Source organism: Sebastes umbrosus, chromosome 4 (assembly GCF_015220745.1).
Source record: "Sebastes umbrosus isolate fSebUmb1 chromosome 4, fSebUmb1.pri, whole genome shotgun sequence".
Lineage (NCBI taxonomy): Eukaryota > Metazoa > Chordata > Actinopteri > Perciformes > Sebastidae > Sebastes > Sebastes umbrosus.
The window spans coordinates 26,847,008-26,871,722 of record NC_051272.1 but is presented as its reverse complement, the minus strand read 5'-3'; the positions used below and the strand labels follow the sequence as shown (position 1 = coordinate 26,871,722).

Here is a 24,715-nt window from a genome sequence, read left to right as displayed (position 1 = left end):
GCAAACACACTGGCTTATGGTGCAGTTTAGCCAGACTTCCTATCACCGCTGCTCGCTGTGACTGCAGCGAGCAGCGGTGATGTATCAATTAATCCAGGTCACACACACTCTCTTTGAGATACCACTCATTTATTGTAGAGATGGTTTGTAAATCCTTGTGTGAAGATATGTGTATAGTGGTAACTGAAATACAGAAAATAAAATAGAAAACATGTGCAGGCATTAGTAATATGTAGTACTAATAAACAAACAGTATTGTATGAAATACACATGCAAGCATACTTTAATGCAAGCTAAACAGTTTAAACATGAATAAAATAAGGAGAACACAGCCTTAATAACTGTAAGGGAGCGTCAACAAATAGCAAACTCAGGCTCTAATTCAGTACAATGAGCATAGTGCACACAGAGGGTGATCTGAGGAGTTGTACGACGGTCCCTTAATGGCGGCCGCGTGTGCCCTTTCACTGCGCTGCTCTAACTCAAATGATTGCTGACACAGAAATACACAATTTATTAACATAAACAACATGGTCGGGTATCATATACAGTACGATAACTATATGCATAAATCAACGTTGTGTAAATTGGCGTGATATGTCCGTCAAACTATTATAGAAACACGAGCATTATACATGTGACTTTCTAATTATTATAGCCATGCAGATACTGAATAATAGGCAACTATAAATACTCACATTCTCATGGACGCACAGTAAAGACCATATCAATGAGCAAAGGGAAAAAGAGTCCAAAAAGTTGCAACACTGATGTCGAGCTGAGTTGGAGGACAGATATGAGGCTTGTGGTCAGAGCAGAAAGTGATTGGAATCACAGCACTCTCTGATCATGTGAAGTCCATGCGCCGAGCCACAGACTATAGGACTGCGCTTGTGAACAATGCATGGGCTGATGAGGGGATGCTTGTGGGTTAAACTGCTGCAGAATAAGTGACCTTCTGAACAAAGGTGACTTCGAATAGCCTGTGTTGAATTAACCTAACAAACTAAACCAGGATCAGTCTGTTACATAAAGTTGGGTTAATTAGAGCTAATGTGAGCTGGGGCCTGTTTCACAAAAGCAGAATAAAGATATCCAGGATAAGAGACAAAAGCGAGGGTTGACCTAGTCTAGTCAGTTCATCCTGGCTTAATATGTTTCACGAAGGCCAAACCAGGCTGAGGAGGAGCGACTAGGTTGAGCCAGGTGTAAGTAATTCAGATAGATGCGCGTTCAAAGTATACTTTCATCAACAGACCACGAGGTCGATCACAGATTTACTGATGCTGAAATGGAGTAAACCCGTTCTGCGTACTTTAAACCCAGAGAGAAACAGCTTTTAATGGAAGATTACGAGGAAGGAGCATCTAATATGTAGAAAAGGAGACATGGCTGTCGGCTGCTCTAATGAAACAGAGATAAAAACGTGGCAGACAATAGCGGTAAATAATGGTAGTAATGGGGCAGACCATGCACAATTCCTGCTGTGCTAATTAATATGTGTTTTAAAGAATTGAAAAAACTGTCAGATGTCTCTAGGTATATAGCACACACTAAAAATAGCAAATATAGTTTGCAGAGATTTAAATATCAATGACAAAAGTGATGGAAAGAGTCAACGTTTAAAACCACAAAAAAACCTGCAGTACTTGGACAGAGATCTGGAGATAAAAAGGAAGACGTTGAGGAAATTACAAAGAGCAGTAAGTGATCATTCCAGTACACACTGTAAGCATGTACAGTATGTAACAATGTATTGATCATTGTTATACAGTAATTGTTATCGTTGTATTCTAGCATTGTGGATTAGTGGTTGTCATTACTCTTCATAGTAAATGTCCTAAATAATATCTTAACTTCCACCGCTCACTGTTAAGGTGAAGTGACATTAACTCTTTGAATGGTTTCATTATGACGGTTTCAGTTAACAGCAGTGGTTAGTGAATGTAACGTTATGGGCTATTTCTAGGCTACTTACGCATTGAGTTGGTCCGCTTTTGTCTGCCACGTTTTTATCTCGCTGTTTTATTACAGAAGCCGACAGACGTTTCTCCTTTTCTACATATTATATGCTTAAATACCTCGTAATCTTCCATTAAAAGCTGTTTCTCACTGGGTTTAAAGTACGCAGAACACGTTTACTCCATTTCAGCATCAGTAAATCTGTGATCGACCTTGTGTTCTGTTGATGAAAGTAGTGAACGTGCATCTATCTGAATTACTTACACCTTGCTCAACTAGTCTTAATCCTCCTCAGCCTGGCTTGAGCATTTGTGAAACCAATTAAGCCAGGATGAAGCTGAACTAAGACTAGGTCAACCCCTCGCTTTCTCTCTTATCCTGGATATCTTTATTCTGCTTTTGTGAAACAGGCCCCGGGACCATCAAGCACCAATCACATCAATTCAGTGAGGAAGAAGACAAAACTGCTGTTTGCAGCCACAAAGCAAAAAATGTGACTAAAATTCTCCAGTAAACATTAATAAAATCAGTGCATTGAACAAAGCAAGAGAACATTTGGCAGCAGGAGAAACATCTCAGTCTGTGTTGAGGCATTCCTCCATCTCTCTCCCTTATTGTGCTCAATAAAGCTGCCACCAATATTCATACTAGCTAAAGCCCAAACGGGAAAACAATGGTCAAATCTTATATAGAAATGAAACATTTGTGTAGTACTTTCAAATAATTATATTATTTTATTCATGTAGTTTACTTTGTTTTTAGATCAACATTTCACTTTTTTTTTTATTCTTGAGATTCTACCAAACGTGTGGTAATTTATTACCAACACGAGGTATTGACAATATGGAATGCCAGCCTTTGATTTTGTCGTGGAGGTCAGCTCTTTATGATGAGTAAGTGTGTGGCCCTTAAAAGGGCCTTTAGTGTTCATAAAGCAACAGAGTGTGTTTTATCCACCGAAGCCGTACAGAGTGCGTCCCTGTCTCTTCAGAGCATACACCACATCCATGGCGGTCACGGTCTTCCTCTTGGCGTGCTCGGTGTAGGTGACGGCATCACGGATCACATTCTCCAGGAACACCTTCAACACACCGCGGGTCTCCTCGTAGATCAGACCGGAGATACGCTTCACTCCACCACGGCGAGCCAGACGGCGGATAGCGGGCTTGGTGATTCCCTGGATGTTATCACGGAGAACTTTACGGTGACGCTTTGCGCCTCCTTTACCGAGTCCTTTTCCTCCTTTGCCTCTTCCACTCATCGTTGCTGATCAATGTTTTCTACTCAACAGTAAACTCTGGTCTGCTGCTTCACAGCTATTTAAATCGTGTCTGAGGACGTGATAGAAGACAGAGGCGGAGCTCTTCTTCTTCTTCTTCTTCTTCTTCTTCTTCTTCTTCTTCTTCTTCATGAAGGTTGATGATTAAACTCTTTGGTGCATCAGCGCCACCTACTGAACAACAGCATGAATCAGAGAACAGCATGTCTCCTGTAAGACTAGTTGCCTGATACACAAGCAAATGTAAAACATATTGTACTCAATAAACTTCTTTGTAGTAAGGACAGTACCAATTCATGATGTGACTCTGTGTAGAAAAAATCAGCAGATATTGTCATAAGCTATTTCTGTATATCTGTACTATGCATTGATCTTTGTTTCTCATCTCGTTCATTGTTTTATTTACCTTATATCTTATTTATCTTGTAAGTAATCATGAATGGGTAGGAAAAACATTTACATAGTGTGGTTGTGTTATGTGGTTTCGTATTTGTGTTATTATTATTATGACTTATTATTTATAGTATATACAATTATATTATAGATTTTACAATTAATCTAAGAGAAGCTACGAGAACGGGCCTATAGAGTCTCCATAAATTGTTCATCAGCTGCCTTTGAAAGATGAAGTATGTGAGATTGGGAGCAAATATGATAAATAAAAAGTTATTCTTATAAACGGTTCGTTTATGTCCTAGACAGTAGTACATGAAGCAGGTGCCTCTGTGTCCTCCGGTGTCCTCCAGTGTCCTCCGATGCTCCTAACAGCATCAGCAGGATTTCACAGACCGGAGAAAAACAAGCAGTCAGAGCTGATCTGAGGTACGCTGTCCATCTGCTGTCTATGAGAGCCAGCTGTCAATCACTCGCGAACTCCGACCGAACGGTCAAACTAGGCAGCGCTGATCAAATATGAATTAATATTATGTTACGTTAATGACTATTTCTCTCCTCAGATGTTCTCAATCATCTTGTAGGGCACAGTTTTGCTGTAAAATGAGAAAGTTTGTGACACGGGAGCCATCGTGATATCTGGTGAAGGAACACCAAGTTTTAGATTTTCTAAAGCCTGAAAACAGATCCATGATGAGGTACAGAAGTCTAGTCTAATTTTTGCCCAATGATGCCAAAAACATACTGCCTACTGCCACTTTAACACGTCCAACAGTGACGATTATCTTTTAAACTCACTCTGTCTCGTTCTGGGTGTCCAGAGTTCAAAGAAGCTCTAACTGTGGTTTCATGAGTTGCCTCCCCTCCTCAGAATTGCCGATTTCTTTAATAATACCATAAAATAATAATAAAATATTACTTACTGCATCATTTACTCGATTTCTACTATGTTTGTATAATGTTTGGGGCCAAACCGCCCTGACATATTAGCTGGCCCATGTCACATGACTGGAAACCAATGTGAGATTAGAAACAAATGCAAAGTCACTTCCACATGTAAATGAGCAGGACAGGAAGTGTGATGCTAATTTTCATCTGTAAATAAATACAGCAAGATGCTTTATTTGTGAGAATTAAGTGTCACACAGCAACAAAGGTAACCTCTGCAAACATTTAAAAACACAGATGGAAGTTATAAAGGAGACTATTTACAATATTTCAGTAATATGTTCACATCATGACAATTTTTATGCAATTTTACTCCTTTGTAATAAATGTATTGTATGGCCAGGAGAGGTCTTGAGAGTTGATTTTGAATGAAATGCATTTTGTAAAAACTCACACATCCATTTATGAGTCATGATCAACAATAACTTTTAAAGATACAACAGGAACATGTCTTTAGTTGTAGTGGGTGGCTCTTAAAAGAGCCTTTGTGTTGTTGGTATAGCAGCAGCTTTACTTGGAGCTGGTGTACTTGGTCACAGCCTTGGTTCCCTCAGACACGGCGTGCTTTGCCAGCTCACCGGGCAGCAGCAGGCGGACAGCGGTCTGGATCTCCCTGGAAGTGATGGTGGAGCGCTTGTTGTAGTGAGCCAGACGGGAGGCCTCACCGGCGATGCGCTCAAAGATGTCGCCCACAAAGGAGTTCATGATGCCCATGGCTTTGGAGGAGATGCCGGTGTCTGGGTGGACCTGCTTCATCACCTTGTACACGTAGATGGCGTAGCTCTCCTTCCTGGACTTTCGCCTCTTCTTGCCGGTCTTGCTGGCGGTCTTGGTGACGGCTTTCTTTGAGCCCTTCTTGGGCGCCGCTTTGGCAGGCTCTGGCATGATTACTTGACTGAGGTATTCCTAAAAACAGACGATGACTCCTGTATCACAGACCGATCTATTTATATCCACTCATGCTAATCTGACTGTGCTGTTGCTCGCCCAGGATTGGTTGTTTTTTCTTGAGCGGAGGGTTGTTGCTCACATGGTGGAATACTGACTACAGTAGCTGCAAGCAACTGTCTGGCCAGGTTGTTTTTCTAGTTAGTTAGTTAGTTATCCCAACTTGTTGCATTAGCAAACTGAGGGTGTTCATGTTATTCTGTAGTTCCTCCACCTTACTTATGTAGGCCTCCCAAGTCCACTGTAGGTTTTTAATGAAACATTTTCAGAACTTCTATCCATTATTATACCTGAATGGATAATATTATGATTCTAGGTGATTTCAATGTAGCGGCATGTATGCTGTCACTCCCTCCCGTTTTTTTTAAAAATCATCCTCAGCAGTACATTTTGCAAGCCCTGGTCTCGTTTGACCTCCAGCTCTGTTCCTCAATGAATACCTCCACTATTTTAAATTATTTTCATTCTTACCTGTTGTAAAGATTTTAGACAACATTGCTCCTGTTAGGCTAAAAAAAAAAAAAAGCCCAAAATGACAACAATACCTAGCTCTGGCTTAATAATAACACCCACTTAATAAAGATGAAGTGCCGTAAAGCTGAACGCAAATGGAGGGCTACAAAAACTTCCCATACTTCAAATACTTCCCCTTTATCTCGCCATCACTGCCCTGCTTGTATTCAAGTCAGTCTCTTATATCCTTTAGTTTATTCCTAGGTCAAGGCTAAAAACCAGAGGAGACCGAGCCTTTGGAGTCAGGCGCCCCACGACTCTGGAACGACCTGCCGGAGGAGATCAGGTAGGCTAGCTCTGTTTTGTTCTTTAAATCTCTTTTAAAACACACTTTTTCAGAATTGCTTTCTTTTAATCGGTTATTCTTGCTATTATTCTACTTGTTTTTTACTGTGTTTTAGTACTTCATAACTTGCTTGTCATTTTTACTGTATCAACTATATTATTGTTTATTACTAACTGTTAATTTGTGTGATTTTTATGTATTTGTAAAGCACTTTGTAACTTGTGGTGTAAAGTGATACATAAATAAAGGTACTATTATTAGTAGTAGTATTACTTGGTCAGACATTACATTTGTGTGTGCCGAGAATGGGTGCAATTGACGCTGTGGATGAGTCTCCCTAAAATCCCGCCTAATTAACAGAAAGCAGCCAATGCCGTTTTGGAGGTTGCTGGCCTCTACCGGCCATCTAGTGATGGGTCGTTAGCGTTCAAAGAACAAATGTTTTGGGTGAACGAACTGAACTGAATCACTGCCTGAACCGATTCATTCGTTCAGACTCACTGAATGAATATGAATATGTCAGTTAGGGTTGCTAACACACTGAGAAAGATGTACATATGACAATTTGATAATAAGTTGTTTACTATGTGTAATGGAGACTTAATGAGGAATGTTACATTTTGTTTTTCACCTGAGGCCTTGTACTACAATGTGAAAATAATATTTTCACACAGAAATGAATATGGACAGTTATTATAAAGATTATTTTTTAAATACTGAAACAATTAGCCTATTTATTTTCATCTCAGTACGCTATAAGAAAATATTTTACAACCCAACATTTAGTTGCATGCACCTTCTGGAGGCATACTGAAAATAACAGCTTTTCCCTTCACTAATCGTATCCTCATTGTAAGGTGTCTTTTTAAAGTTATTAATAAACGAGGTTGCAGGCTAGTGTTATTAAAAAAATACGGTCTATAACTGATCCAGTGAGATTTATAAACACATGCTGCATATATAGCCTAGGTATTTTTTCAGTTGGTGCATTAAAGACATGAGGACCAGAGCTCTTTATCTTTGGAGTGTTTTGGCTCTTAAAAGAGCCTTTTGGGGGCTGGTTTCCAGCAGTCAGCGAGTCTCCAGCTTTACTTGGACTTGGCGGCCTTCTCGGTCTTCTGGGCAGCAGAACAGCCTGGATGTTGGGCAGCACGCCGCCCTGGAGCGATGGTCACTCCGCCCAGCAGCTTGTTGAGCTCCTCGTCGTTGCGGACAGCCAGCTGCAGGTGACGGGGGATTGATACGGGTCTTCTTGTTGTCGCGGGCAGCGTTTCCAGCCAACTCCAGGATCTCAGCGGTCAGGTACTCCAGCACAGCCGCCAGGTAGACGGGGGGCGCCGGCACCCACACGCTGCGCATAGTTTCCTTTACGCAGATGCCTGTGAACACGACCGACTGGGAACTGGAGCCCAGCACGGGAAGAGCGGGTCTTTGCCTTAGCTCTGGTCTTTCCGCCGGTTTTGCCTCTTCCGCTCATCGTGAGATGTTTTCAGTAGTGGAGACTAATAAAAGTGTTGCTCCACCAGCAGAAAGCTCCTTTATATGTCCGCGGAGCGAGACTTGCTGACAGACCAACCAGAGAAGAGGCTTCCAGCAGAGCAGCAGAGGGCGGCCGCTCTGAATGTTGGCGGACACTTTGATAGGATTTCCCACCAATCAGCAGCGTAGCTTCGGGCGGTGGGTCGCTCCTCTGGGCGGTGCTGAGCTCCAGGAGGAGCCCCTCACCAATCAGGAGCCGGAGGTCTGAAGCAGCGTCACCATTTCACAGTTTAAGAGCAGCGTGTCTCTTCATTGGAGCTACTACATCTCCTGACCAGAGAAAGAAGAAGTCATGGCAAGAACCAAGCAGACCGCTCGTAAGTCTACCGGAGGCAAAGCCCCCAGGAAGCAGCTGGCCACCAAGGCTGCCCGTAAGAGCGCCCCGGCCACCGGCGGCGTGAAGAAGCCTCACCGTTACAGGCCCGGTACCGTGGCTCTGAGAGAGATCCGTCGCTACCAGAAATCCACGGAGCTGCTGATCCGCAAGCTGCCCTTCCAGCGCCTGGTGAGAGAAATCGCTCAGGACTTCAAGACCGACCTGCGCTTCCAGAGCTCCGCTGTCATGGCTCTGCAGGAGTCCAGTGAGGCTTACCTGGTCGGCCTGTTCGAGGACACCAACCTGTGCGCCATCCACGCCAAGAGGGTCACCATCATGCCCAAAGACATCCAGCTGGGCCCGTCGCATCCGCGGAGAGCGAGCTTAAACTGTCTGCTGCTCCACAAACCACAACGGCTCTTTTAAGAGCCACCTCACTCTTCACTGAAGGGCTCATTCCTCTACTAAAAACACGTTTTATCGGCAATAACAACTTTTTTAAAATAAGCTGGTCTTCTCTATGTCCTAATAATCTATGGGCTAACCCAAATTTCCAATCCTTTTATAATGTGTTTGTTGGCCTGGAATAACACTGGCAATATCATCGAATTAATTTCAGCTGTCAATATTTATTCTAAATAAAAAAAGAAGGCTAAGGAAATTATTATAGACCTATTGAAGTTGAATACCACTGCTGTTGTAAAACTTGAGAGAAATATTTTTGCTTTCTTATTTATTAGATTTGGGTTTTTATACAATTAAATAGGCAATATACACAATAATCCAGAATAATTGAAAACACTTTTTTAAAATGGCCTAAAGGGAGAATCATTTTCTTAATTTGTTTCATTTAATTCAGTAAACAATACAGTGATACAGATCCAATATTTCTCTGCATGTTCCTGATCCTGAACACTCGTATAGGCCTACTGGCTCTGTCTGCACAGTTTACATTTTAATTTTATTCCTATGTTATCTGAAGAGCCACCTCACTCTTCAATAAAGAGCTTTATTCTCTGCTGCTTTTGTTGAATTACTATTTACGAGAATGTAATGTGACCACATCATTGGTATGGTCTGATTCTACCCAGATATTGTCTAATTTTGTCTTACTTTATCCAGATCTGGTCCTATTCTATCCAGATCTGGTCTTACTTTACCCAGATCTGGTCCTATTCTACCCGGATCTGGTCTTATTTTACTCAGATCTGGTCCTATTCACCCAGATCTGGTCTTATTCTGTTTTACTCAATCCAGATCTTGTCTTATTCTGACATTTATTTAAATGTACTGCTGTCCACAAGTCTAAACTAACTCTAGCTTTATACATAGATTTTATTTAGTAGACATATGGAGTGAAATATATCCTATACAGAAGTCTTTCGTTTGGTCAGGCTGGTTAATATCTGATGATTTAAGGAACAGACAGATATTCATTCACCGTTTACTGCTCATAACTTTATATAATTTGTATAGGCTGGCCTATATCTATCACCTTCCTCCAATTCTTCTAAACATAACTCCTACTGGAACATCAATAACTCTCCGGCATAGAAAAGTCATTGAAACTATTGATACATTAGTTGGAGCAAAGTTCTCACTTTAAAATTGCTTATTATTTCAGAGGATACAGTAGTGCCTTCTTCCGTCTTCTAAACCGACAGAGATTCTGTCCGAAGCTGACAAAGTTAATCTCACTGATCTGCAACTCCAGCTGGAAGAAATCTCAAATGCAAAGCTGAGGAAGCTTTTATCATAGAAAATGGCTGGAAGAAGGTGAGCAAAAAAGAAACAGAAATACTGTAACTGCATACAACAATTTAAAATAAATGGTGGGGTTATGACCCAGATAGGCTATACTGTGCCGGCTTTTACAGTAGCCATAATTCTTTTCTTTTTTTAAGGTCATCTCAAATGAATAAGACAGCGTGAACGTGATTCTCCAATCAAATTAGAATAGGCATAATTTATTTAAGGTACAAATTACTTGAAAAACAAATGGAACTGATGGCCTACAGCAGCATTTTATAAATTACTTTGTTCTAAATTAGCACCAACTTCACTTACAATAAATCCTCCCCTGCCTATACTCTTGCCAATAATCGCCTTAATTCCAAAATAATAATATCATAATAAACAAGCATAATTGGCAGCCAATATCTTTATTAGGTCATGGTTATAAAATGATTCACTGCTTGCCTTGTAAGTTTGAGTTACAAGGCTCTTGTCTTGTATACATTTTTATTTATATTATTGTTTTTGTTTGATATAATTCTATTATTTATTATACTTTTCTACTTTTTCTGTCCTTGTGCTGCTGCCACACCTGCAATTCCCCTCTGGGCCTGATGGGGATACCTGACTACTCTAAACGTGTTCAGGAAGACAGCTTTATTCTCTTTTTAGACTTCTATAAAGCCTTCGATTCTATAAAACTTCATTTTATGACCTCCCCAGAACTGGTTTTTCCTCATCTCTTTTTTTAAGGGACACATAAAAATGTAACGTCTGGTCACAGACTCTTTGTGACGTAGGCAGAGGGCATGTCTTGGTAAACCTACAATGCTCAGTCTTTGTTCAGATGGTCTAAATAACATTAAAATCTATTGATAATATGCTCACAAACTTCCTATGGGAATATAAAACTCACCTATATATGCAAATCTACTATTCTAAATTCATACAGTAACAGCAGTTTATACCTCAAAGATTTGGGATCTCATTTAAGATAAATTGGATTAAAGATTAAAAACCCTACCACAATGGAATTTACATTTCTCACCATGTTTATTACAATGTGTCTTATTATGTAATTAATTATTATGTAGCTAATAAACTCCTTATCAAACAAACAGGTTTTTTTAGCTTGGACATTAATCTATAAACATAACTTCTTATCACACAACTTCTACATTTGGAACAATTGCAATATTCTATCCAAAACAAATCCCTATTTCTTGAAAATGTGCTCCAAAGCGGTATGTCTCGGTTATTTAGTTGTAATGGCCTGGTCTTTCCAGATATAATGTCCCTATAACTCCTAGATCATTTGCTGTTGTTTCTGACTCTGTCCCTTTTGGAATATGTATGTTATTTAGGAGCGGAGTGTAGGGACTGTCTGGTTGGCAAGATTTGATGAATAACTACAAAATAAAGACAGCATTGTTTGCTATCCCCTGCGTAATATTATATTGGAATTGTTATGTGACAGATAGAAACTGGAGAAAAGTATGGGTTCTACATCAAGGCGTTTCCATAAGGTGAAAGAAATTTCTTTTAATTTGTTGTTTAATTACAAATTCTCCCTTTGGAAGTTCAAAAATATGAATTTGCTAAATTATTTGTCACTGGACCTGCAGATTCACTCATAAACTGATAAATACTTCATAGTTAATGATGCAATGCTAAAAGTTTACCTATTCAAATTCATTATTTTTTGAAGGAAATCTAACATTATATTGCATTATTTCTTTCAATTATTAATTTCTACCCTGTTTTGAATCTTGATTCTGCATGTATAGCTGTGTTCTTCTAGTGTCATCAATCTATAGCACTGTTTCCTTCTTTGTGTATTACATTTGATTTTAGCACTAAGTGCTCCACAGACAGACTCGGGGGACAAAGGAGGGCGGTCTGCAGGACACATAATAATGCACACAGTGCACTTTCATAAACTAAGCTACTGGAGTTACCAGTTACCAGTTACCAGTTACCTGCACTATATTCACTTTTTTTATTAGTCCTGTATCACAGCTGTTACCCTGCACTATATTCAGTTTTAACAGTTTTCTTCATCTCTTTGTATTTCTTATATCTGGTATAATTTTTTGTACTTTGTACTATGCACTAATAACTTTTTTATTTCCTTTTTACTAACATGTTTTGCCCTATAGAACCGTGATGCTGGAAACTTGAATTTTCCTCTGGATCAATAAAGTTGCTATCTATCTATCTATATATCTATCTATCTATCTAAAAAAATACATCTGAGATTTTGAGAATAAAGTCATAATATTACGAGAATAAAGTCATAATATTATGAGAATAAAGTCATAATATTACGAGAATAAAGTCGTAATATTATGAGAATAAAGTCATAATATTATGAGAATAAAGTCATAATATTACGAGAATAAAGTCGTAATATTATGAGAATAAAGTCATAAGTTTAAGAGAAAAAAGTTGTATTATCATGAGTTTAAAGTCATAATATTATGAGAATAAAGTCGTAATATTACGAGAATAAAGTCATAATACTACGAGAATAAAGTCGTAATATTACGAGAATAAAGTCTTCATATTATGAGTTTAAAGTCATAATATTACGAGAATAAAGTCGTAATATTATGAGAATAAAGTCATAAGTTTAAGAGAAAAAAGTTGTATTATCATGAGTTTAAAGTCATAATATTATGAGAATAAAGTCATAATACTACAAGAATAAAGTCGTAATATTACGAGAATAAAGTCTTCATATTATGAGGAAAAAGTCGTAATATGATGTGCATTACACTTGATTTTAGCACTAACAAAGTGCATTTAAAGAACAGACTCTTGGTCTTGCTGCGCTGCAGAAGAGCAGGTCGGAACTACAAGTCGCACGTCGAAAAAAGAAAAAAACCTGACGGGCTATTTATACTGTGACACAAAACGTCATTGATTTGGAGCAGTAGCATATCAGCTAGCCGGCCGAGCTTGGTAAGTTTTTAGTGACACAGAAATGATTCAACATCATATGAAACAGTGATGAGCTGAAGGTGAAGTCTGCTCGGTTGTGCAGCAGGAAGAGTTGCTTCTCCAACATGACGTCACGATGTTCGGCTAAAGACAGCGGAGACAACAGCTAGCTAGCATGCTAACGAGGCTAACGAAGCTAGCCTGCAGCTGGTTGCAGCACATTCAGGCTTCTGCGTGTCTCTATCGCTCCATTATCTAAACTACAACATTAGAAAGCCAGTGAGCCCGACTGTTGTGCTGTAGATTGATGTTTGCATTGATTATAAATCAGTGTATTGTTAGCCAGAGTGTCTCCTCTGGCTTAAACAGGCTTATCTTTAGCTGCTAGCGGTGTCGTCTCTAACTGAAGGGTGAGTGGATCAACAAGGCCGCAGATAACAAACAGAAAGCTTTGCTCTGTTAAGCAGAGCAGAGTGTCTAACTCTCATTGCACATCGGTTGTGCTATCCTTATGGTATCCTTCAGCTGAAAAGCTCTTTAATTTGCTATAATTTCATTACTTGTGATGATTAAAGATGACCACAAGGGAGAGACAAAACCTTACAGGTTGGGTTCATTTAGTCCTCCTGGCAATACAAACAAAACAATCTCACACATGTTGTGGTTATGTAGTTGATGTTAATGTCATTGTATTAAATAAAACGAGATTCGCAGTTGCCACTTCTGGTCAGTGCTTTAAAACAAATACTTGACAAGACTAAACGAGGCAGATAAAACATATAACAGGTAAAACACACACAGTTATAAAGCAAATGAAACAGGTAAAGTAGTTGTAATAAATAAATATAAACAGAAGTGTTACACTAGAGGTATACAATATAAAAATAGATGTAATGTAAACAGAGGTAATTGCACTTGTAAAATAGGAAGGGGTAGATGTAATAAATGAAATGTAAACAGTTAGTTGCACTTGAGGTGTAAATTGTATCAAGGATATATTGTACAGACAAGTGTATTTCACATTCAGTGTATTAATATTGCACAGATTTATTGTTTGTTGTTGTGGTATTTTTTGTGAATGCTCTGCAGCAGTGTGTCACTGCATACGCCATAAAACAAAAAAAAATAGCATACACCTCACCTCTGTTTCATAGTTTACTTATCTGCAAACTATGAATCGATCATAACCACCTGAGACTACAATTCAGAGATGCATCAGTTCAATAAATGCAGCTTATAAAGTTTCAACATGCATATGCAAAGCCCCTATGGAGAGGGCAATAACATAATGCTACTATATATATATATATATATATATATATTCATCAATGCAATATTTGTCTTTATGCCAGAGAGGCCCCAGTAATGAATGGAGGTTTCTATATAATGTTTTTGTGATCAAAACATCCTCCTGGCAATACAAACATCCGTTTAAAAAAATCACACAAATGTTGTGGTTATCTAGTTGATGTTGTTGTTGTGGTATTTTTGGTGAATGCTCTGCAGCAGTGTGTCACTGCATAAGCCATAAAACAAAAAAAAATAGCATACACGTCACCTCTGTTTCCATGTCCTAGTCTCAAAATGACGCCACAAGTTAGCCTACAGTACATAGTATACAAAACATGGTGACATATCTGTAACTGTTTAGGGATGTGACTTGTTAAATGCGACCTTGGTTCAACCTGTGTAATTACACTTTTACAGAAATCCAAAAAGGCACCATAAAATGTCCCCGTAACTTAATTTAGACCCTGGTCCTTGTGGTTGAAACGCAAAGAGTTCCTCAAAAGGTGGAAATGGCTTAAGTAAGGCATATCTGTGTGTTTCTGTGTAGGTCAGTTGTAATGGAAGGGGGAGGGGCAGCAGGCGTCGACCTCAGCAGGAAGTTTGTGTCGGAAACTGAGCTTGATGAGAAGAGAAAGAAGAGGCAGGAGGAATGGGAGAAAGTCAGGAAACCTGATGACCCAGAGGGTAAGAAGAACACATGCACTTACACACAGATCCAAAACGCACACTAAACTTCTAAAATCCATACAGCTGTGCATACATCCACATATTTGTTTGTGTACTCCTCAGAGGCCCCAGAGGAGGAGTATGACCCACGTTCCCTCTTTGAGCGATTGCAGGAGCAAAAAGACAAGAAACAAGAGGACTATGAGGAGCAATTCAAATTTAGTGAGTCTTTTTTCTCTGTTACGCTTTGTTCTTTTGTATCTGTTATCAGTGCTAGTTAAAAATACATTACTTTATACTATTTTGTCACGATTAAAGAGGCGCTCCACCAATTTCTTACATCAAGATCAGTTTGCTCATCATGGTTAATACCACTCAGCCTGCAAAAACAGCTGCAAAATGTCTTGAGGGAGCTTTCTAAAGTCCAGCAAAAATAACCATGATGATGTCATCAAATACATGAATAAATAAAAGGGAAACATAAATGTAAAGAGTAAATAAATAAGGGAATTAATACAAAGATAAATAAATAAAGCAAATTAAAACAAACATTTATGTCACCTTTATCAATTAATTAATGGCTACTTTTATTTATAATATTATTTTTGCTACATTTAATGACATATTTATTTATTTATCGAGTCATTTATTTATTTCTTGATTGATTTATTTTTGATTTTGGCAGGTTCCATCCTCCATATAGATTAGCCATTATTTTACAAAAAGCAAAACGCCCCAAAATGTATTCTTTCCTACCCCATTCATTTTCTCACAGCCCCCATGTTTTACTGATAATACAGAACATCAACGAGAAGATTGGCTATTTCTATATACTATAGTTATTCTCAGTGCTTGTCATCGGTGCCACCGGGTTAGACTCGCTCGAAATCAGACGAAATCATGCAGGTTCACAGAAACTCCTTCAGCTCAGACTACATAACATCTGTTAAAAGTACACATGCCTTATCGTCTCATACCATGAAGGCCCTTTTGATTTCTTTTTACATGAAGGTTTAAAAACATTCTCTCATGGTTTGTTTTCTGAAAAATGCAATCACTCTACTGCCATGTGTTGAGAGCATGTTTGTTTCCATGGTGACAGGGAACATGGTGAGGGGATTGGACGAGGAGGAGACCAGCTTCCTGGACGAGGTCTCCCGGCAACAGTGCCTGGTGGAGAAACAACGCAGGGATGAGGAGAAACAGGAACTGTTGGAATACAGAATATCCTTTTATCACATGTTGGTTTATATAAAAAAACGTTTTAATTACCCAGTATCACTCTGTGAATATTTACAAAAGTATATTTATCTGTTATCCCCCCCGTTTAGTGAACGATAACTGTCTTCGCAGGTTTAAAATAGGCACGGAGATGTAGTTGAAGTCACAGCAGTTGCATTTTGTGCGTCTAGATTATTTAGTTGTTTATGAAATGAGAATTGGAGACTAGCATTAATGTACTTCATTCAGATGCCTGCTGACACTTAATCACAATCTTTGTTTTCTGAATGTTTGCATTATATCAAAACGAGTATCAATTCAAACTGAAATTAAACACTCAACCTGCCTCCATAGCAAGACCGTAAAAGGGTTAATTTCTATCGAAGATACCTTCAACTATATGCTACACATTCTATAACTAATGCTGAAATTAACCGGTTAAAGGATAACTTCTGTATTTTTTAACCTGGACCCTATTTTCCCACATTTTTGCGTGTAAGTGATTAATTGGGACATTAATTTTTTTTTAAATTTTCCCAGTATTGGAGAACGCTGAAGCCGGTAGCCGCTGAATAGTCTGTAAAGTAATGACTCTGGATAGTTCCTCACCGTCAACGTACATCCACTAAAAGTGCTTGTTTTTGCCACTGACAGACTCAGATTGCTATTATAAGTTTCTGACAACATTACGGAAAGGATCCTACAGAGAAATAAAACGTTTGTCTTTACCTTTCGCTTTCTGTTTGTCTTTGTTTTATGTGACTTGTTGCCGGAAGACAACAGTGGAAACGTGAGTCTATAATATTGTCAGACACTTATTGACAATGCGTAATTACACTGAAGTGCTCTCTCTCAAGACTGGACCAATTTCAAAACTTTTTTCCCTATTAGTCACTTACACACAAAAACATGGGAAAATAGTGTCCAGGTTGGGAAAAAAAAGTTACCCTTTAGTACAAAAGGTGCCATTCGTACTGCCAAGTAATGAAAATAACAGCGATATTGATGCAAATTAGGCAGCAATTACTTTGCCAGATGCTGAGATTTTTGGCTTACAAAACACACCTTCCAGCCTCACTCACTTCCAAGGAGTTGTATCTTGAACCTTATCACAGTGTCCTGCACCCTGCCCCTAAACTACTATGTCATAGTAAGCATAGTGATGAGCAGTAGTTTTCTCCATATATAGTGCTGTATGTTGTGTAGAGTTTCTCAGTATGTGTTTCCATATCTCCCTCAGCTAAGCAGCGACACTGTTTTCAGGTAATTTTGTGCACTTCATGCAGTTAAAGGACATCCCTGCTGCTAAAATGTTCATCTCTTGGTGCATATATGATAAGGAGCTTTATGTGTATTGGCAGAGGCAGGCATAGCTCCACCATCGTCAAGCTCCTGCTGGGACTGCAGCGTGCATACATTAAACACACACACACCTTCTACACGTGTCCATCCTCATGTGTGATACCAGCACTATGCTGTACACAAATTGGTCTGTCTAAAACATTGTCTTTTTATCTGAAAGACAAACTTATTACAAGCTCTGTCTTTGTGATTGACGATGGATTTTTATAGCTTAATAATTAGATTGAAATTCTGACATTGCGTCGATGTTACACAGTATTCTTGTTTGGGGGGGATTCTTTTGTTTGGTTTTGCTCCAACCAGTGGTGATTGACATATCTATCCTGCCAATGTCTGGTTGCTAGGAGCAGTTAACTAAATGCTTTTCACATTGATCAAAGAAATATGTCAATCTATGAGATATTTCTGTACGTCGATTTTAAAACGTGTACAGCTGCATCAATCTCATCCACACTTCGTCATTTTTCTGTTGCTTTTTTCACGACTGTAGCTAGCTTGCTAGCTAGTATAGTCCGACCGATACTGGGTTTTTGAGGCCGATACCAATATTTGGGAGTTTAAAAAATTGGATAGTAATACCAGCGGATAGTAAAAAAAATCACATAAACATATCGTAAATAGGAATGTCAATCGATTAAAATATTGAATCTTGATTAATCACACATTTTTTATGTTCAAAATGGACCTTTTAAAAGGAGATTTGTCAAGTATTTAATACTCTTGTCAACATGGGAGTGGGCAAATATGATTGCTTTAAGCAAATAGATGTATATATTTATTATTGGAAATCAATTAACAACACAAAACAATTACAAATATTGTCCAGAAACCCTCACAGGTACTGCATTTAGCATAAAGTGATCATGTCTGTAAAGGAGAGACTCGTGGGTACCCATAGAACCCATCTTCATTCACACATCTTGAGGTCAGAGGTCAAGGGACCCCTTTGAAAATGGCGATGACAGTTTTTCCTCACCAAAATGTAGCGCAAGCGACAAGCTAGTATAACATGGTTGGTACCAATGGCTTCCTTAGGTTTTCATATGATGCCAGTATCTTCACTCTAACTTTTATAACTGAGCCCGCTACAACCTAAAAATCGCAAGTTGCTTTAATGCGTTAAAGAAATTAGTGGCGTTAAAACAAATTTGCATTAGCGCGTTATCACGTTAACTTTGACAGCCCTAATCGTAAATTTACAATTTTTGATATGTATCCCTTAGATTTGTGTGGCTTTTTTTGTTTTACCTTACAAGATATATATACTGAGCAGAACATTTAACAGTTAAAATATACACTGTGTCTAAATGACAAATCTAGTGTGGCATTTATGTACTGTTATTTCTTGTTAATTGATATCTGCAAATAAGCCAATACCGACCAATATATCGGCCTGGCCGATTTATCGGTCTAGCTGTACTAGCTAGCTATGTAGGACGATGGCATTGTTAATCCTGCTCACTAGGGATGCACGATTCCGATACTGGATCGGATATCGGGCCGATACTGACTCAAGTAGCTGGATCAGGTATCGTGACAATGGGGCCTATCTACTAAATTAAATTCTATGTTTATATACTATATACATTAAACACTGGAATTTTAATTCCTGTTTAAGTTTTGACTAATTTGTTGCTGCATTAAACTGGTTTACACATGAATTGTAATTCCTGTTAATTTTGAAGATTTTTTTGCAGTTGTTGGTGTACGATTTATTATTTTAATAATAAACAACAATTCAGTCAATTTTATATCTATGTAAACTGTTACATTTTGTTTTACAAAGTTAGAAAAGCGATGTTTAAGTCACGCCTGATGTTGCCTTACACATAAAAGAATGATCCACTTCCGCACAGTGAGGCATACAGCTTATTAATTAATCACTGGTATCAAATCTGTACTCGGTAACGGCCAATACTCAAAGCCCAGGTATCGCTATCGGGACTAAAAAAGTCAGATCGATGCATCCCTACTGCCTACTGAGCTCTGATTGGCTGACAGTTTCTCCAAAACTGGAGAAAGCAGCTATGAGTGGGCACAGTCGCTGAACAAATCTTAGATGTGGGCAGCGGGTCAGAGGTCTGGAACCAGCCTATTTTGTTTGCCAAATATCATCTGCATCATATCGCTGCATTACATAACCTCAAATTTTAGCCCATGAAAGAAGCTTAAGAATATTGTATGTATTTCGGACAGACCACCTAATTCATAAACAGAAGTCCTGTAATCTGTGCCTTACATCCCAGTGTAAATACTACACCATATGAAATTCCTGCACATTTTAATACAAGTCCAGTAGTTTTGCTTGTTGGTTGTTGGTTGTTGCTCTCTGTGCTTTTCTTCTGTTCCTCTCTGTCACTCTGTCTTTGTCTTTGCGGACAGACAGTTTTCTGACAGACAGGTTTGTCTGCAGATGAAGAAGAGAATGGGTTGTCGTGGAAACTGTATCATAGGCTGGTAACTACGGTGACCATTTAAAGCAGTTGCTGTGAACACAAAGTACACGCACACACACAGATGCAGACCTTAGTTAATGCAGTGAAAACTCACGACTGCTTGTATGTACCTCACGTATACCTAATGCCTGATGTTTCCAGTCCATCTGTCCCTTTTGTTTTCCACTTTGTTTGCTTTGTCTTTGTGTGTTTCTCAGTCTATTTTCCTCCATCTCTGCATCTCGACCTGATTCCATGTCTCCTGAGCTCCGTCCATCTCCTGGTCTTCTTTTAGGCTTTATATCTGTGTCACCTCTCTCTGCTTCTCTGCAGGAGTGCTTTTTTTAGCCTCTCAAAACTGTGTCACTTTTTCCAGCACACTGATGGAGAGATGTAATGGCTCCTCCTGAAGGGAGGACAGAACGTAACCTGTTGAATGGACTGCTGCTAAATGGGTGGTGTCTTTCTACTTGCCCCTGAGCCCCACTCTTTGTTCCCCCTCCAAGGCTCCATTATGGTTTATTCACCTTAACTCTGTGTTGTCACAGCGCTGTAGTGAAGCAAGCGTCCACTGAAAGCCGCAGAGAGCCTGAAAAGAAGGTGGCCCCTAAACATTCGGGGGTGGAGCAAAGGACCAGCCATCTGTCTCAGGCCCATTTATTGGCTGGAGCCGTCAAGAGACGCAGGTAGGCACACAGATACACATCCTTTACGCCTGCATTAGCTGATTTTGTTTTGACTTTGGGACAGCAAACAAGCAGATGGACTGGTTTGAAATGCATGTTTTCGTTTTTAAAAATCATCAAATTTACACCATGTATCATAGTCCGCAACTGTAAAATCTGAAATTACCGTCGGATTTTCAAATTTCCGACGACCTTTGAACGAATCATGTGACGAACACTTCCTTCAGGAAAAATAATATAGCTTAAAATAGTGATATTTCATCAAAATCACTTTATTGGACACGTCTCATTTAAAATGTCACCAAAAATAAACCGTTTGCACGAACCAGATCCTGTAAAAAACATAAGTCGGCGCTCCTAAGCGCAGCTGGAAAGCCATGAATGACTCGAATAAATAATAATACATAAATAAATAAATACATACATTTAAGAATAAATATAAAATAAATTAAAAATACATGCAAAAATTAATAAAAACATTTAAAAATTAATAAAAATAAATGTAAAATTTAACAGAACAGTAACTAAATAAGAAAATAAAGAAGGGAATTAAAACAGAAATATCAATTTGTTACATTTTATCAATAAAAATAATAGCTGCAATTATTTTTAATTTTTTTATTTAATGACATGTTTATTTATTTATTGAGTCATTTATTTATTTTTGATTTTGGCAGGTTCCATCCTCCATAACGGGCACTTGGAAAAATGTATATATAGATTTCATTTTTTCCAATTTTTTGTTTTTTTAAATAAATTATCAAAGAAATCAAACTTGCTTTTCACTTTTTTATGATTTACGACATTGTAACTGTGTTATAATGCACAAAAGACATTTTTTGAGTTCTCTCTACTTATGGCCATGATTGTGCTGTTTCCAATTTCCATAGAGGTACAGGACTTATATATTGCAGTGAAAAACGAGGCCACAGTGAGTAAAATGTGACTGACTAATAAATGCCCTTTCACTCGTCTTTAGTTCTGTTTTAATCTTCACCGACTCCTGAGGGAAACATATTTCTCTGTAGCTGCTAAATGCTCCACTTACTGTTCGGTAGTCGCTAATTTGGGGTTTGGGAAGGTAGCTTGCTTTATCAGAGCTTTTTTCACAAGAAACTGCTGCCTGTTGCAGCCAAAAACGTCGCTGGTGAGATTGAATTGGGTGATAAAACTTGTTAACTCAAAGTTCACTTACTTAAGTATTCCCGAAGCTTTGAACCATAACCACCCTGGTCCACCTGCTGAAAGCTTGAGGAATAGCTAAGTAAGTGAACCTTGAGCTTACAATTTTTCTCACAATACTGTGAATATGTCAAGACTGGACCTCCAAGTTAAGTTGTGCGTTACAAAACCAAAACAATGAGCTGAAAGACGCTAAAACGCTCCGTAGAGCTGAGGGGAACTGTAATCAGTCCTTTGACCCATTGTTGGCATGAAAATCTTGATTAGAGCAGCTATAAATCTTCAAAACCTCTTTGCTCTCTTCCCCAGTTCCTCCCAGTCGTCAGACAGCAGTAAGAAACAGAAGACGGAAATCACAACAACAGCAACGACAGGAAATGGAGACAGACACACAGGTGGGCTGCAGCCTGAGGCCTATAAGGAGGAATGTCTGTTTGAAGTGGACAAAAATTTAGTTGTGCACCTCTTTGGCAATTCCTGGAATTGCTAAATGATAGAACGACAGTATTAGACCAGAAATACACAAACTTGTATACAGCTCACTGCTTGTGATTTAATGATGCAGTGTGCATTTTCCTTCTACATGCAGAGATGGAATTACTTTACTATTATTAATAATTGGACAGAACGACTGACCATTTTTGCAAAGTGGAAGTAGTCTGCCTCATAATAGAAATCTAAGAAACTCGCACGAAGGCCACCCTAAACCTTTAAACTTTAAACCTTTAAAGCAGCATTTATTGACTTTGTTTCTGCCATTTGGGAGCAGCAGAGCAGTTTGAAAATACATTAACATATTATTACCTTTATGAAGTTGATATGGCATATTGGTAAACGTTTGCCTATATCATGTATCATGTAGACATGGTGCAACATTAGCATTCATTTGGCCAATTTTCTCCTTTTAGCTAATTTTTCCCAACTATCTGGCTTTTCAGTTGCTAAATGCTAGCAAGATAACTTTTTGTGACTAAAATGATCCACAGAGCTGAGGGGAACTCCAGAGTCGCATGAACATTCTCTGTGGGATTGTCACTACCAGCGACACCTTTCACATTAGACCAAATTATTTGATCCATTATTAATATAGAAATATTGATTAGTGGAGCCTTAAACTAACAGGTCTACTAGTTTATGTATGTCTCTAATTAGGCTTTTGAAGTCAGTGTAATTGCTCACCAACAGCTGATTTTCTCCCCTTACAACTAATTAATTGCATTTATCTTGTATCTTATGTCTAAACTGTCCGCAAGATGGTTTTGGGAAACCTGGTTATATAGTCAGTTTGTCTTATTTCCAGTGTACTGGCGCTTCTCTGCTTATAACCAGCAGGCAAATGTTTTTACAAAAAAAAAAATGTAATTCTTCGGGACAAATTATACAGACTAAAGCATTGAAAATAGCCTATTAACACAGGGAAAACATGTATGCCTCATATTTAATTTTTCTTTGTCTTTGGTTACATAGTTACTCCTCCAAATTTTCATCTCTGACCTTTTTAAAAAGAGCCTTATATGGGGAGTCTGCATGTACAAGTTCTGAATCTGACAGTATGTTGTGCTGTTCAGAACAGGAGGATGGAGCGGGAGGAGGAGCAGGGGGAGCTGAAGATCAACAAACAGTCCCCGGCTTGACGGCGAAGACCCCCTCGGCTCCCCTGAGCTCCGGTCAAGGCGTGCTACACCTGCCGTCGGCAGCCGTGTGCGTTGGCGTTTTACCAGGACTCTGGGTTTATTCCGGCAGCAGCGACTCTGACAGCAGCTCGGACAGCGAAGGTAGCGTGGACGCAATTATGTTGCCGTACCCCCGGCACAGCAGGGCCTACAGATAGACACACAACAGCATCCACAATACACACAGGCACACACACACACACACACACACACAAGTGAAGTAAGTTTGTATGCCTTCAGAATGGCTAGCAAACAGTCAGAAAAGGTATCCTCACCCAGGATATGAACACACAGAGACAGATTTAAAGGTCATACACTGATATAGAGGTACACACACACACACACACACACAAGAGAGAGCCTGCAGTATACAGGCAGGCCACACAAGTTCATATCACGTTAGAGTCATACACTGGCAACACACACACACACACACACTGAGCAAACATTTTCAGTATTCCTGTTGTTTTCACAGCTGTGAGTTGAACTGTTGCTCTTTGTCATCAGACAAAGTTCAGCCGAGTAATACAGTATAATCCTAATAAACGGTAACATTAAGAACCAATTTAAACTCTACTCTGAACTAAATCTGTGTATCTATTTGTGGTTTTTGCTATTGTGGCACTCAAACGTGATACCTCCTACCCTTCCTTCCCTCAATCACATCTCACGCAGTTTAAGCCGAGCAACCAATCCCGCACTGCCTACCCCGACGACATCCTGCCCCCCCCTACACCCAACCCTACTCCCAACCCAAGCCACAGCGACTGCAAGCTGTGCTGTTGGCTGAGGGAACAGTGATTGACAGCTGTGGAGCACGGAAGAGACTGCTTTAGACTGAGTCAAATGACTCGCACCTTTTAGCTATCAGCAGCAGAGGAGAGAGAGAGCCGGGGCAGGACACTTCGCTCTCTGTTCGGGTTAAATGCAAAGTCTGAGTGGTTTGACAAATTTATGTTTTTATTTGTGTGATGTAATGTGTTTTCTCATCAGTAGTTTGTTTTAAAGCTGCATTGTGCTGGAAAGATGCTGGACTGTTTGCTGCGGTCTCAAGCGTTGGCGCTTTGTTTTGTTGGTCGAAGTATGAGCAGAAATAAATAAACAGCTTTCCCTTGTACTGTGTGTGTATGTGTGTGTGTGTGACAGAGAGGCAAAGAGCTAGTATAAACTAGTGAAACTTCTTTTTTTCTATCAGGGACCAATTATGGATTGGAAATAGTATATACTGCATTAATTCAGCCTTTTTTGGGGTCTAGTGCTCACTAGACACCACTACCTTAGGTCAGTGGTTCTCAACAGTTATTTTTCACCACTCATCACAGGTATGGCGTGTGGACAT

General features: G+C 39.1%; 4 protein-coding genes and 1 pseudogene across 4 annotated transcripts; 2 read left to right on the top strand and 3 right to left on the bottom strand.

The window, feature by feature from the left end:
* Positions 1-2,911: 2,911 nt before the first annotated feature.
* Positions 2,912-3,260, bottom strand: LOC119486535 (histone H4). Its single transcript, XM_037766694.1, has one exon. The coding sequence runs from the start codon at positions 3,221-3,223 to the stop codon at positions 2,912-2,914; it is 312 nt and encodes a 103-aa protein (XP_037622622.1). The 5' UTR covers positions 3,224-3,260.
* Positions 3,261-4,742: 1,482 nt separating this feature from the next.
* On the bottom strand, positions 4,743-5,500 carry LOC119486521 (histone H2B 1/2). Its single transcript, XM_037766678.1, has one exon. It carries the CDS (start codon positions 5,465-5,467, stop codon positions 5,093-5,095), a length of 375 nt encoding a protein of 124 aa, XP_037622606.1. The 5' UTR covers positions 5,468-5,500; the 3' UTR covers positions 4,743-5,092.
* A 1,887-nt stretch (positions 5,501-7,387) lies between these two features.
* On the bottom strand, positions 7,388-7,848 carry LOC119486512 (annotated as a pseudogene).
* A 135-nt stretch (positions 7,849-7,983) lies between these two features.
* Positions 7,984-9,206, top strand: LOC119486505 (histone H3-like). Its single transcript, XM_037766661.1, is given in 2 exon segments — positions 7,984-8,541; positions 8,543-9,206. Coding segments are annotated over 2 exon segments (411 nt in total). The 5' UTR covers positions 7,984-8,160; the 3' UTR covers positions 8,573-9,206.
* A 3,538-nt stretch (positions 9,207-12,744) lies between these two features.
* psme3ip1 (proteasome activator subunit 3 interacting protein 1) lies at positions 12,745-24,493 on the top strand. Its single transcript, XM_037766633.1, has 8 exons — positions 12,745-12,882; positions 14,699-14,835; positions 14,941-15,039; positions 15,920-16,041; positions 20,382-20,521; positions 22,013-22,098; positions 23,272-23,478; positions 24,052-24,493. The coding sequence occupies exons 2-8, from the start codon at positions 14,709-14,711 to the stop codon at positions 24,054-24,056; spliced, it is 786 nt and encodes a 261-aa protein (XP_037622561.1). The 5' UTR covers positions 12,745-12,882; positions 14,699-14,708; the 3' UTR covers positions 24,057-24,493.
* Positions 24,494-24,715: the final 222 nt, after the last annotated feature.